Source organism: Pristiophorus japonicus, chromosome 17 (genome assembly GCF_044704955.1).
Source record: "Pristiophorus japonicus isolate sPriJap1 chromosome 17, sPriJap1.hap1, whole genome shotgun sequence".
NCBI classification, from domain to species: Eukaryota; Metazoa; Chordata; class Chondrichthyes; family Pristiophoridae; genus Pristiophorus; species Pristiophorus japonicus.
The window spans coordinates 103,200,589-103,214,487 of NC_091993.1; the positions used below are offsets into that span (position 1 = coordinate 103,200,589).

Below are 13,899 nucleotides of genomic sequence, written 5' to 3' on the forward strand. Positions count from 1 at the left end.
GGAGAAAGGGTATAATAAACCTTAATTAAAATGTTAATGCTATATAAAGAAGCATACAATCGTCTTATGAGAACCAGAAAGCTACGTCAACAATTATATAATAGAATCTGTAACATTGCAAATATGTTGCATAGCTCAGCCTGCTTACTTATTTAGCATGCTCAATATGAGAAAGACCTGCACCACAATCAGAAGTAAAAAAAAAAGTGATCTTTTTCCCCCAAAGAGACTGCGGTTTACCTCTCGTCTGGAAATGTCCATGAGAACAGCAAAGCTGGTCATATGATTACACTGGCAGCTGATGTGGGTCTCGTTCCTGAAGACTAATTCACATCCTTTGGATGACCAGCCTCCAGTTCCTCCAACACTGCACCAGTACAGACCGGAGAATGAGAAAAGGGCAATTTAAAAATAAATTATTAAACGCAAATGTCGCACAATGTATTTCTAAATTTCATCAAGTTCAAGGCAGCATTTATAAAACAATTTGGAATTAACTTGCGGTGTACACTATATTTAATACGCTACATATATATAATAGTATTTCCTGTTATCCCATTGTTCACCTGTCTGTACTACATACATATTTTATTTCAGAATAAATGGGGTGAAAATGTTGAACCCTCCCTGCTCAATTTCTATTCTATTTATGAACCTGATAACATAATTTGAAGTATTTTTTTGTTCCCAAAGAAAATCAGTTGAAACTGTTCTGTGATGTTATTTTGTCACTAGTATAAATCTTTGTATATATAATAGATATAAATCTTTGTAATAGTCATGTGGTTATCATGGATTAATGAGGAGCAATCACCATGGGCCAACGACATGAGATTTTTCAGTCACATTGTTTACATGGCCAAATCTGCAGCACTTTAAAAAAAATTGCATTGGTCAAAAGCAGTACTCAGTCATGCAATTACTACTGGTCACACCACCTCAGAAGAGAAATGCTAAGTAATTCTCTTTTATTAATGCAGGTACCTCCTGATTGCTATCTAGCGGCCCCTGTGTGGGTTTCAGATGACAGCAGAATCAGGCTCAAGAGAGATTTTCCCCCATGATAAACTAACTTGTCACCACTCATTATCTGAGCTGGCACATGATGAATGGTCACTTCAGTGAGCTACTGGAAGGCCATTAATTTCTGTGGAACTGCATGTTAGCATAAGTTTGCCTTTAAGAGCAGGAAGGTAAAAGGAAAAAAGAGAAAATTGGAGGGGACATTGGAACAATGAAAAGAAATGTTCACATGTGCAATGTTTAAAAACATATTTCAGTACCTCTCATTGATATTTCCAATGTACTATATTAACATATAATATGTACAAATAAACACCAGCCAGATCTTAATATCTCGTATTGGAAATAAGGCACACAACAGTTTTACAAATCAGGACATTCCTTAATTCAGAGCCTCATCTGTGCTGAGTTACTTAAACTCAGCTGCACACACAAATCGGTCTTAAACCCTCTGCTGTGACAGGGGGTAAATCAGCCACATTTCCACTCCTGACATCTCTTGAAGATCATTTCAGGCATAGTTGTGCTGCCAACCACAGGCAAATAGTTTCCCGGCACACATATGAAGGAATGGTCATTTGGAAGAGGTAACACAGAGTTGCTGGAGTCCACAGAGCTACACAGTATCAGCTACTGACTTCAGGAAAGGAAGGAGTGAATAAAGGCTTAAACAGATTGTCAACAAATGCTGAATAGTCAGGCAGGTGATTGCCTGACAGCTTTTTACAGTAATATAAAGTTCTAACTGCCCAATGGGCAACTGTCTTGGTCAGGCTGATCCCTTTCCATTTGGTCTATGTGTGTTTCAGTTACCAGATCACTGGACAATACAAGAATGCATCATTCTGGGGGCTTAAAATGGAAAATCCCAGCTTCGATTCAGACCCTTGGTAGAAATGAATTTTAATTTTTTTTTAAATCAAAGCGAGACAGAAAAGATTTATTTAATTAGATTGAAATACTTCACAGAGAGCTGCTGTTTATCTTTGTGCTACAAGAATGGAGCTTGGAAATTAGAGGGTCACCTCGACACAAAATTTTTAAGAAAATCAATCTGCCTGCAGTGCTGAGAAAGATTAATCATTCTGACACCAGACCAGGCTGACCACTAATATTGTTCCCAGATATCAGGGCCCTTATTGAACTAGCTCGTCATCCATATATGCTGCGTTGCGGGCTTATTAGACAGTATGCAGTCTTTTCCCCAAGACATTCAGGTCTAGAAATAATGATTGAGAGGTCTTACGGGATAGAGTGGTTCCAGAAGACACAAATTGGCTTGGATCGCTCTTCAGTTTCAAAAAGCCTGTACTGCACTCTGATCGGTTTTTCCAGCTGATGCTGCAGTAACTCATCATTGTCATGGACAGCAATACTAACTATGGGGCTGTTAATGACAGGTCGCTTAGGAACCCTGAGAGAGACATAAATCACATGTTTACGATGCAGAAACTTAATTAACAAGTTTACTTTATTTCCACCTTTTGTTACTATGCTTTTACTAATTTATGGATTGAGAGCTGGGCAGGTATTCGACACATTTACGTTTTCCCCATTTACCTTAGACTTCTTTTGTCAGGGTCGTACTGCTCAGGCAAAAGCTCTGCCAGTGTCCAATAGATGATTATGCTGGCAATGGCGTCCTGCTCACTTGAATCAGGGTGTCGCTTTTTTCTGTTCAAAGGCGTGCTTTCCTCTCCAGGTGAGGAGGCTGGGGCTTTGGGATTTTCTGGTAAAGAAACTGAATAAAACAAGTTTATATTTCCTGAAAACTGCCATTACTGACCAAAAACTCCAATAAGAAATGCTGGTTGAACCATGCCATCTGAACTCTTGTCTGCCAGGTTTTCCAATTTGCCAAAAGTCGATATTGGCACTCAATCAAACAGATTGGATTGAAGACAATACCCCTTTTTGTGGGTCAGGAAGGGAACGTATAGTCTACTCCATTTAATCAGATAGGAGCAAGTTGTGTATTGAAAGTAAGTTGAATTAATGCAGGTTTACCTCATTTCAGTTCCTTGTCACTAACTGATGAGTACCAAGAGCTTTGTTTTGTACTTTTCTTTTTAACTGCAGTCCTCCATTGAGCTACAACTATTTTGTTGTATATCAGTAATCAAATGCCCCCTCATTAAATGGTGGGGGCGGGCACACTCCAAAAACTTTCAGACAAGTGCTCCCTTGTTTACAATTACATCCAAATACATGGGAATCCAAATGTAGCTAATTACATTTTTGATTAGTATAATGAGTATTGTTGTGCATGTGATCTCAATGGTCGTATCCACACAGAGTACGCATAATTACTTTGACATTTTTGCGCTTTTGTTGATAAAATGGTAAAACAAAAAAAGGAGAGTGCGTTTTTTGATGACTGTGTCTGCTTCACTTTCTTGTTCATTGAGTATCTGCTAAAATAGTGTGTAACACAGTTGAAAACACTTGACTTCAACCACAGGGAAACACCAGCAACATTGTATGGACCGAGAAGCGGTCATCATGGTTATCTTGACCAAATCGGAATAACTGCTACAGGCCAATGGAAGAAAGCAAGCTCAACCAATCAGGAGCAGCTGCAACAGGGTAAAGGGCAACCAGCATCCAACCACGTTCTGGATGGAAAGCAAGTGCAGGTCTGGCGCATCTTGCGTGAGTCAACATTCTCAGCCATCAGTCTGATGTAGTCAAGGTAACACTCGCAACTGCTAGGCGAAAACTAAGAAGCTGCACTCAGATGTGCTGCATCTGATTAATTCATGGCAGAATTCCACATTCTGGTGAACAAGAAAGTTTCACTTGAGAGGGTACAGGGGAGATTTACGAGGACGTTGCCTGGGCTGGAGAATTTTAGCTATGAGGAAAGCTTGGATAGGCTGGGTTTGTTTTCTTTGGAACAGAGGAGGCTGAGGGGAAACCTTATTGAGGTGTAGAAAATGATGAGTGGCCTAGATAGAGCGGATAGGAAGGACCTATTTCTCTTAGCAGAGGGGTCAACAACCAGGGGGCATCAATTTAAAGTAATTGGTAGGAAGTTTAGAGGGGGTTTGAGGGGAATTTTTTTCACCCAGAGGGTGGTGGGGGTCTGGATCTCACTGCCTGAAAAGGTGGTAGAGGCAGAAACCCTGACCACATTTAAAAAGTACTTGGATGTGCACCTGAAGTGCCGTAACCTACAATGCTACGGACCAAGAACTGGAAAGTGGGATTAGGCTGGATAGCTCTTTGTTGAGCCAGCGTGGACACAATGGGCCAAAATGGCCTCCTTCCATGGTGTAAATTTCTAGGATTCTATGAAGCTCTGAAAAAAATCATTTCCATTAGGTTTATCTAAAGTCATAGTCTGTTGAAAATATGATCAATTATTTTCTTGGAAAGAAAGAACTTATATGGCACTTTTTGTGTTCTCAGGACACCCCAAAATGCTTTACAGCCAATTAATTACTTTGGAAGTGCAGTCACTTTTGTTTTGTAGGCAAATGAGATGCTGCTACAGTACTTGATAAAGATGTGATTCTGAGTTTACCTGTTTAGCAGGAGTTTATTTTTTGATGGGGGGGGTGGGGGTGGCGGGGATCGAGAGGGAATCCTTTAGAAGTTAGTTTAAAACACAGTGAATCATTTTAATGGTAAAATGTAAGGTTAGTATTTGAAAACATTACCAATAAAATGAGTCACTCTTCCCAGTGTGGGGTGGGAACAGCTGAATGGTGGAAGAGGTGGAATCACACCATACTATGCTTTACAAATTACCATATGTATTGTTCTACTTCTTAAAAGGAAGCGTTGCTACCTTTAATTTCTGCAGGTGTGAAGATTGATTCTGGGAGGATTGCGATAGTCTCCAAGTCATCAGGTTTCTCTCCTCTGATAAAGTCATATCGCGGAAGTTTCACTCCAGAGAAATTCATTTTGTGAAGGCGATCTACTGAAATAACTGGAAAAAAATGACTTCAGTTAGTCTTTGGTGATCAGATGCCATCTGTCCCAAAAGTAAAAGCCGGGCACAAGGGGGGCTCTAAAGTCTTATGCCTACACATCGGCGTAGATTTTAATCTTGGGCTGCCCGGCGTAAACAGAGCGTGAGTATCCCAAAAATGGCTTACCACCAATGGGCCAGCCCAGAGAAGGCGAGTTGCGTGGTAGTGAATCTTTAGCACCTGCAGCTCGCCGGGGTATTGTAATCAGGCCTGGCGCTCACAATAGAGCAGGCGTCCGATCACTGCTGTCGCACAGTCAGCCAGCACACTCTGCCAATTAGCCACCCAATAATTACAATCTAGCCCATTATCTTCAATCTCATTATTAGCTTCCTACTTTCAAACTCTGTTCCCAGATCAGAAGTACATCAAAATATCTTGATACAATTGCCATTAATGCTGTTCTTGGGTGAACCTCCATTGACATACGCTTGAGCAGGGCAAGAGGCCAACCCAAACCCAAACTCCTTCATTTCTATGGACTGGCTAAAGCTGCAATCACACTGCAATTCAGTGTTGGTGTCCAGCAGTTTCAATTGTCACAGACACGGAAGTTATAAGGGGTAATTCCACAGTCTTGTGCTTGGAGGCAGCACATTTGGAGAACTAGTGTTACAATGTTGTATTCCTATTTCGACCGGCACTCCCTATGAGTGGGGCTGCTCGCAGTATAAATGCAGTCTGAATCCAGAGTCAGGGTTCAACTTAACATTGAGAGAAGCAGAGTGAAATTCCCCGAAGAATGAATCTTAACCCACTTCACTCCAGTGACAGGACAACCCGAACACCATTTATAAAGCACAAGTTTATCATCAATGCAAAGCTAAAATTTCTTTGTACCAATGCTAAAGTTGAAATGTAATGGACCCTTAGATTGCTGAAACTTGTCCTCAAGATCTTCTAGTTGAGGCTTTAATTTGAAACTTACTTTCACATCACAAAAGCTGCTGTTTTCCTTTTTTAATTTCGACTATGCCACTAATGCTCAAGTACTTAAAAAATATCACTGAGAATGATGATGAAATTTGTGCATCAAAATAAAACAAAATGGAAGCAGGTTACATCATCTACTGCCTATTTGGGACACAGGTGTCTAAGCTTTTTGTCTTCCGGGGCTACATATAAAGATTCAGTCCATGTTTCCGTTGATTTCCATTTATCTCAAGCTGCTGAAAACTTGGTGAAAACTGGATAACTGCAGACTCAAGGTTCAGAAGTACAATGGCCATAACCTCAATTCTGGGTGAGTGAAATGATGCCTCAGTTTAATTTGAAATGAAAATACTGTATGAACGTGTTGTGCTCCTCGAACTTAAATGTCTAGGCAGAAAGCCCAGAGAATTGCATTTAGCTTCTAACGACTTTCGAATTCGAGCTCTGAAAAGCAAGAATTTTTGGAATTTAGTACGGTTGAATCTCCCTTATCCGGAACCCTCAGGACCTGGCCTGTTCTGGATAAGGGATTTTTCCAGACAGGGGTTGGTCACGTTAAATTGGATGATACAGGTACTGAGCAAGGGGATATCGGGGCTGGCTGGCTTGGGGCTGGGAGTGCGGCAGACAAATCATGTGGGGGGGGGGGGGTCAGGGGGGTGGATCACGGGGTCAGGCCAGTGATTGCGGGAGTTGGCAGTAAGGAAGGAGTTCAATTTGTTCATGTTGGAGAGACCGGGAATGGGTTTGGACAACGGGTGGTTCCGTATAAGGGAGTTCTGGATAAGGAAGGTTCACCCTGTACTTAAAGAGATAAACTTACCAACATGCTGAGGAGCCCCTGTTCGGGGAACAGTGCCACTGGTGTAACCAACACTAAAGCCAATGAAAAGCTGTATAGTATACAGTTTCAAGATCACGCAGAATAAAAGTTTTATAATTAATATCATCATCATAGGCGCTCCCTCGAACGAGGGTGACTTGCTTCCACAAGAGTTCACAGATGTTTCAATGAAGGACCTGATGTTCCAGTCCGGAACGCCAATTGAGGGGGTGGAAGATGCCTGTGCGTGGATTTTTTTAATGTGTGATGACCGTTGCACATCAGCCACCACATGGGCTCGACAGAGCTAGGCCTTTATCCAGTGGCAAGGGTTGAACCAGGACAGCTGGAGACCTGCTCTGCTGTATGGACCAAGTACACACACATATCGCAGTGTGGACTGGTCCATGCTGCCTCTGGGCCCTCGGCTCTTCTGGGCCCCGAACCCTCATTCGCCGCACTTTTGCCCACGATGTGTTGTCCACCGGACATCTCAAAGCGCTTTACAGCCAATGAGGTACTTTTGAACTTCTTTTGATCCCAGAGACAGGCCCAGTCCCGCGGCCAGCGAGCGCAGCCATGCAGCACCATGATGTGAGCGGGGAGCCGGGTAACTGTTCCAGTAATGCGGGGCGGGATGTTCAGGTCCCGGGACTGTGGCTCAGTGGATTCGAGTCCCACCCCAGAGACTTGAGCACTTAAATCTAGGCTGACACTCCAGTGCAGTGCTGAGGGAGTGCCGCACTGTCGGAGGTGCCGTCTTTCGGATGAGACATTAAACCGAGTCCCTGTCTGCTCTCTCAGGTGGACGTAAACGATCCCATGGTACTATTTCGAAGAAGAGCAGGGGAGTGATGCTCATGTCCTGACCAATATTTATCCCTCAATCAACTAAAACATTAAAAAAAAGATTATATGGTCATTATCAAATTGCTGTTTGTGGGAGCTTGCTGTGCGCAAATTGGCTGCCGCGTTTCCCACATTACAATAGCGACTGCACTTCAAAAGTAGAATGAATATATTCTAGAAGGCACAACATGTTACTGGCCCAAGCCTGCCTATGCTCCAGTTTCGGTGGTGCTCACCAATATTGGGCGTGACGATGGTGAAGGGGCTGAGGTAAGTTTTTCTCATGTTTTGTGCCAGAGCATTTGCATAATCCTCATAGTGTCTGAGCAGGTGTGCAGTCCCTCCATCTGTTAGCTGGATCATGTCCCAGTGCTTTTTGTTACTTACATCAAGAATAGCACTTCCAACTTTAATAAGGTTCTGAAAATGAAACAAAAACAAAATGTGAAATGTATTAGTTCATTAAGTGGGAATAAGCAAGAGGTCATTGAGTCCATCCACAGACCACATCTGATCAACTCCATTGTGGGCTCTATCTATCTACCAAATCGCCTGATGGAAGTCATACATACATTTCCTGATTGCCAAAGGTAATCAATCAAAATTCAACACAGGGTGGTTCCCGTTCAATGCTAAAAGGCCTTCCCCCATTTACCAAATTGAATAGAATCAAATATTATGACGCTGGTGAGTTGTCGTGCACCAGACTACTCTGCTATTATGCTGCAATGCAATGCAGATCAGTGAGACACCGAACCCAGGAAACTCCTCGGAGCTGCTCTCACTCCGCCAGCGTTACTTTGCCAGAAGTGTGGCGGAAACTCCAATTAAGTGACTAAATTTTACCAGCCCTAAAGGTCCTCACAGGGCGAGCTCCCCAATGCAGCTGGGAGGGACAAAAATAAATCAAATCAGAGGACGAATTCTCCCGGGCCACTTTTGTGCTTTCTGGTGCCCAGCGACACAGCAGCATTGAAAAAGGTCTGGATACACGCTGCCTCTCTTGGCCGGGGGAGGAACAAACTAAACTGGTGAAAGGGTCAGGAGGAACCTATTCGTGCAAAGGATGATTGACGCTTGAAATGTTCTTCTGGGCAGGGTAGTGGGGGCAAAAACTCTCGACTCATTGAAGATCCAATTTAATAACATAAGAACAAAGAACATAAGAAATAGAAACAGGAGTAGGCCATAAGGCCCCTCGAGCCTGCTCCGCCATTCAATAAGATCATGGCTGATCTGATCATGGACTTAGTTCCACTTCCCTGCCCGCTCCCCATAACCCCTTATCGCTCAAGAAACTGTCTATTTCTGTCTTAAATTTATTCAATGTTCCAGCTTCCCACTCTCCGAGGCAGTAAATTCCACAGATTTACAACCCTCAGAGAAGAAATTTCTCCTCATCTCTGTTTTAAATGGGCAGCCCCTTATTCCAAGATCATGCCCCCTAGTTCTACTCTCCCCCATTAGTGGAAACATCCTCTCTGCATCCACCTTGTCAAGCCCCCTCATAATCTTATACGTTTCAATAAGATCACCCCTGATGGGGATTGCAAATTTTTGTTTCATCGCCTTATTTTTAAATATTACACTTAGAGCAATAATTCCTTCAAAATACAATAAAACAAGATTTCAGTGATCAAACCAGCTAGAAAATACATAAGCAGTTTTCAAATGCAAATAAGTGACTCAATTTTAATTTATCCAAGTTATTCTCGCATTCATTTTTTAAAAATCTGACGAACAAAAAATTACTTTCATAAGTCTTCATGATATGCAAAAACAAAAGTAGATCAACCTGTGGTAATTGATAATTTGAAGTCTAAAATGAAGACCGGCATTGAGCACTGCCAGTCTCCATAATTATGGAACTTCAAAATGACCCTGTCCATTAGCAAGATCAGCCAATTTAAATATTTGCACGACATGCTTAGAGAGCACTGAGGTCATGTGTTTGGGTTATCAGGGGCCAGCATCTGTTGAAGAATTGATGGCTGCCCTTAAAACAGTGCCTGATTTTTTTTTTAAATGGCTAACAGAAAAGCTATACTGTATTCGTTGGATATTAGAGGCCATGGGGCAGGAGAACGGCAATGAAAAATGCCTCTGTGGAAGAGCGGCCACTGGACAATGCATGCCATTCATTGAAATGTCTTCCTTGAAACACCCACTACATATGGCTGAGTGTCTGCAACACTACCCAGATGCAAAGACATTGAGGCATTAACAAGCTTCGGATCATGTATTTGCATAGTCGCTATGCACTAAGATTACTTGGAACCCACACTCTGAGGTATCCCTATACATCAGATGTTGAATAGGCCTCAGCAGTTGATAATGAGAACTGACTGCACACGATGTGTTGCATGGATTGCATTTGGAATCTCTACTTGTTCTGAACTCCTTTACCTCTGTGAACTGGACATCCTGGGTTGCAGCCAAGTCAAATCCCCGCTGCGTGTTCTCAAATTCTAAGATTTTTGAGGTCATATGGTATGCTATCTTTACATCACTGCCGAAATATTCGTCCATGTGCTGAGTGGCATTCCGCAACATTAGGGCAATTTTCCTGGATTTTCCCATATCCAGCAAAGTTTCATTCCGTTTCAATTTATCAGCCTGCGTAAAAGATACATTCTGAGAAATGTGACAAAACCTCTCAACAATCACAAAAGTACATATTTTTATGTTACCAATATTCAAAGACCAGTTCTTTTCAGGTTAAGAGGAGGGTCCAAAGTGAAATCTTTCTAAAGTCATTATTTGATGCGATTGTCGCATCAGCTTTAACTATGGCTGTCTGAAGGAGGGATGAGGAAATCAGAAGCATTCTGCTGTTGTAATCTAGTCCTAAATATTGAATTCTGTCCTCATCAACTAGAGTATTGGAAAGAAATTTAAACATCAAAATGAAACAAAGATATAATTAAAATATTTTGCTTCTGAGAATATGAATTTGAAGTTTATAATCTGATCACCCTAACATCTCACTCTCGCTCTCCCTCTTCCCTTCAACAGGGACAAAGCATGAATTATAGACTGTCCTATATTACATTGAGTCTAGCTACGTTAAGCAATTGTGTAACTTGACCAGATTACCAGTTATAATCTTAAAATTGCATTTTGTGCCTCACACAGAAGACAAATGACTGCCTAGCAAATTACGGCTACAGACATGTATCCTGCCATTTGAAGGCACAGAACACCAGTACATGAGCATAGAACAAGGCTGCTATTGAGGTTTAAAACTTTTCACACAGATGTAACCGTAATTTCAGGAGCTGCTCTTTTGCTCCATGAGACAGAGAAAATTCTGCAGAGTACTACTTCGAGAAAGAACTATGCCGCATACATGGAAACATGAAAACTGTTCATGAGTTAATGTCCATGTGAAACCTCAGCATCTTGTTCATCTCAACCTTTCAAAGCAATTTCTCCGACTGAAACTTACAAAGTTTTTCAGCTCTGCAAAGCTGTTGGTGGTACAATTAAAGAGATCGGGAGGCAGCCAGCCCCTGTGTTCATCACAGTGTCGGATTCCTGTTCCTGTAGAACAAAAAGACACAGCATCTCAGTGTCTGCCCAATACAGTCTTTAACACAGAGATAGGTATCTTCGGGCAATAGCTCAAGCATATACCCGACATGCAAGACCTAAATCACTTCAATGACATTTTGCCTACTTGACAGAGTCTAGAATAAGTAGATGGGCTTTGTGGCTCTTCCCAAACTTAACTGGACATGGTTTGTATTTTTCAATTTTATTTCCCCAATTTAGATGGTTCTACACCCATTTCAGTAAAGTACAGCTGGAAGTCATGGGGAAAAAGCGGGAATATGGTGTTGAGATCGAGGATCAACCATGATCTTATTGAATGACGGTGCAGACTCGAAGGGCCTATTTTCTATGTTTCTATGACGCATAACATCCGAAGCTGCCAATGAAAACAAATGGACCGATCAACAACAAATGTGCGATTGGTAAATCGGAAATATATTGAGGTCAGATTCCGACTGCCTTGACATGCCCAAGGCCTGGCAACTCAATTTGGCTCAGTTGGCAGCACTCTTGCCTTAGTAAGAAGGTCAGGGGTTCAAGCCCCACTTCAAACTTGATCAGATCATCTAGGCTGACATTTTATTGCAGTACTGAGGCAGTGCTGCATTGGTGAACACCTTCGGATGAGATGGTAAGCCAAATCTCTATCTGCCTGCTTAGATGGACAGATAAATTCCCATCGTACAATTTGAAGGAGAGTAGAAACTTCTGTTCATAAAGATAATTGATACATAGTGTTCAACCGACAAATATATTCTCATTTGGATTTTAGTCATGATTCTTCCTGGAGAGACCAATAGGCACTGACATAAGATACAAACTTTTGCCAAAATATACACACAGGTATGCATAAATGTAGAGGAAGAGACCTGAGCAGCTAACAAGTTATCCAGCTCAATCTAAGATAAGCAGGTCTCATTTACTATATCCCCTCAATTTCTGAATAAAAATTAACATAAACAGGCTTATTTAGAACCGTGAATCATGTATGTAGACTACTTGACCTATATTGTATGTGTCGCCATTCGCACCCCTAATGGAGCTAGCTACTTCAACAATTTTTCTAATTCATTTCATGTGTCATGATCACTGAGCTTCAATACTCATTTGTGGCAAAGTATTCCATATTCTAATAATGTTTTGTGTGAAAGCATTTATTTTAATTTTCCCCTTTCAGTTTCCAATACTAATCATATATTTATGCCCCTTTCTTACCAATTCACTGCCAAGTGAAAATAATCGTTCACTATTGATCCGCTCAAATCTTTCCAAAAATTTAAATACAGGTACAACGTCTAGAATCCGGCTGTCTGAAAACGGGAATTGTCCAAATATCAGACAAGGTGGCGACATTGAGTGGCGAGGGATGAGGAAACTGGTGAAAACCGGTAAAAAACGCAGCGCCAGTGGTGAGAATTGGCGGGCGGGCGGGGAGGAGCGGAGGGTCGATGGGTGACAAGGATCGGTGAGTGGCAAGAAGCGGCGAGCAGCACCAAAAGTGAGGTCCGAAATCCGGAAAAATCCGAAAACCAGCACGGTCTTGGTTCCGAGGTTTTCGGATAACGGACGTATTGATTTTCTTCTCCAAAATCTGGAAAAATCCGAAAACCGGCACGGTCTTGGTCCTGAGGTTGCCGGATTTTGGACGCTGTACCTGTACTTCTATTAACCTTTACTTTCTCTGTTCCAGTGAATACAATCCTGGATTTTCAAGTCTCTCATCATAAATGTATCCTCTCAACCCAGATATTATCCTAGTGGATCTATATTATGCATTTTCAATAGCTCCTATATCCTTTCTATCGTGGGTGCCCAAAACTGCACACAGCACTCCAACAGTGGCCTAACCAATGTCTTATAGCAATTTTGTCATCACTTCCTTGCTTTTGTATGTATCAGCCGTGGCTCAGTGGGTAGCACTCTCACCTCTGAGTCAGAAGGTTGTGGGTTCAAGTCCCACTCCAGGGACTTAGGCACAAAAATATAGGCCGACACTCCAGTGCAGTACTGAGGGAGTGCTGCACTGTCAGAGGTGCCGTCTTTCAGATGAGACATTAAACTGAGGTTCCGTCTGGTCTCTGAGTTGGACGTAAAAGATCCCAAGGCACTATTTCGAAGAAAAGCAGCGGAGTTAACCCCGGTGTCTTGCCCAATATTTATCTCTCAATCAACATAACAAAAACATAAGACATGGTCATTATAATATTGCAGTTTGTAGGAGCTTACTATGCGCAAATTGGCTGCCACATTACAACAGTGACTACACCTCAAAAGTATTTCATTGGCTGTAAAGCACTTTAAGATGTCCAGTGGTCGTGAAAGGCGCTATATAAATCCAGGGCTTTCTTTCTTCTTATGTACGCCTGGCATAACTGGACAGACAAAAGTTATTTTCCTTGTACTTGCTGGAACTTACAATCATAGGCGTTTACAAGATGCTAGTGCAGCATGAGGTAGCAAAACAATTCTATACAAGATTCAGGCCTGTTCCCATAATTATATGCTAAAAATTTCCTCAGGGTTTCTCCTGCTCTGCCACCATGACTTTGGCAAGCGTTCGGCGAAAGCTCTTTTCACACGCGCAAACAGGCTTTCCGCCCAAGTTATGGTGGTGGAGCGGGAGGAGCCGTGACGAAATTCCACGACGATACATCCTTAAAGTCCCACCTTCAATGAGCTAGGTTGCAGGTTTTCTTTTCGTAATTTCACAGAAGGTATCTTTCTTACCTCGTATAT

General features: G+C 42.1%; 1 protein-coding gene across 2 annotated transcripts in view; it reads right to left on the minus strand.

Moving 5' to 3' along the window:
- Nucleotides 1-13,899, minus strand: part of celsr2 (cadherin, EGF LAG seven-pass G-type receptor 2) — a 329,991-nt gene that overhangs the window by 38,947 nt on the left and 277,145 nt on the right. For both annotated transcript variants that reach the window (XM_070858973.1, XM_070858972.1), the window contains exons 17-23: nucleotides 11,057-11,151; nucleotides 10,015-10,224; nucleotides 7,845-8,028; nucleotides 4,817-4,960; nucleotides 2,584-2,764; nucleotides 2,270-2,437; nucleotides 241-367 (exon numbers count right to left, since the gene is read on the minus strand). In XM_070858973.1, coding sequence (XP_070715074.1) covers nucleotides 241-367; nucleotides 2,270-2,437; nucleotides 2,584-2,764; nucleotides 4,817-4,960; nucleotides 7,845-8,028; nucleotides 10,015-10,224; nucleotides 11,057-11,151 — 1,109 coding nt within the window. The remainder of the gene's footprint in view (nucleotides 1-240; nucleotides 368-2,269; nucleotides 2,438-2,583; nucleotides 2,765-4,816; nucleotides 4,961-7,844; nucleotides 8,029-10,014; nucleotides 10,225-11,056; nucleotides 11,152-13,899) is intronic.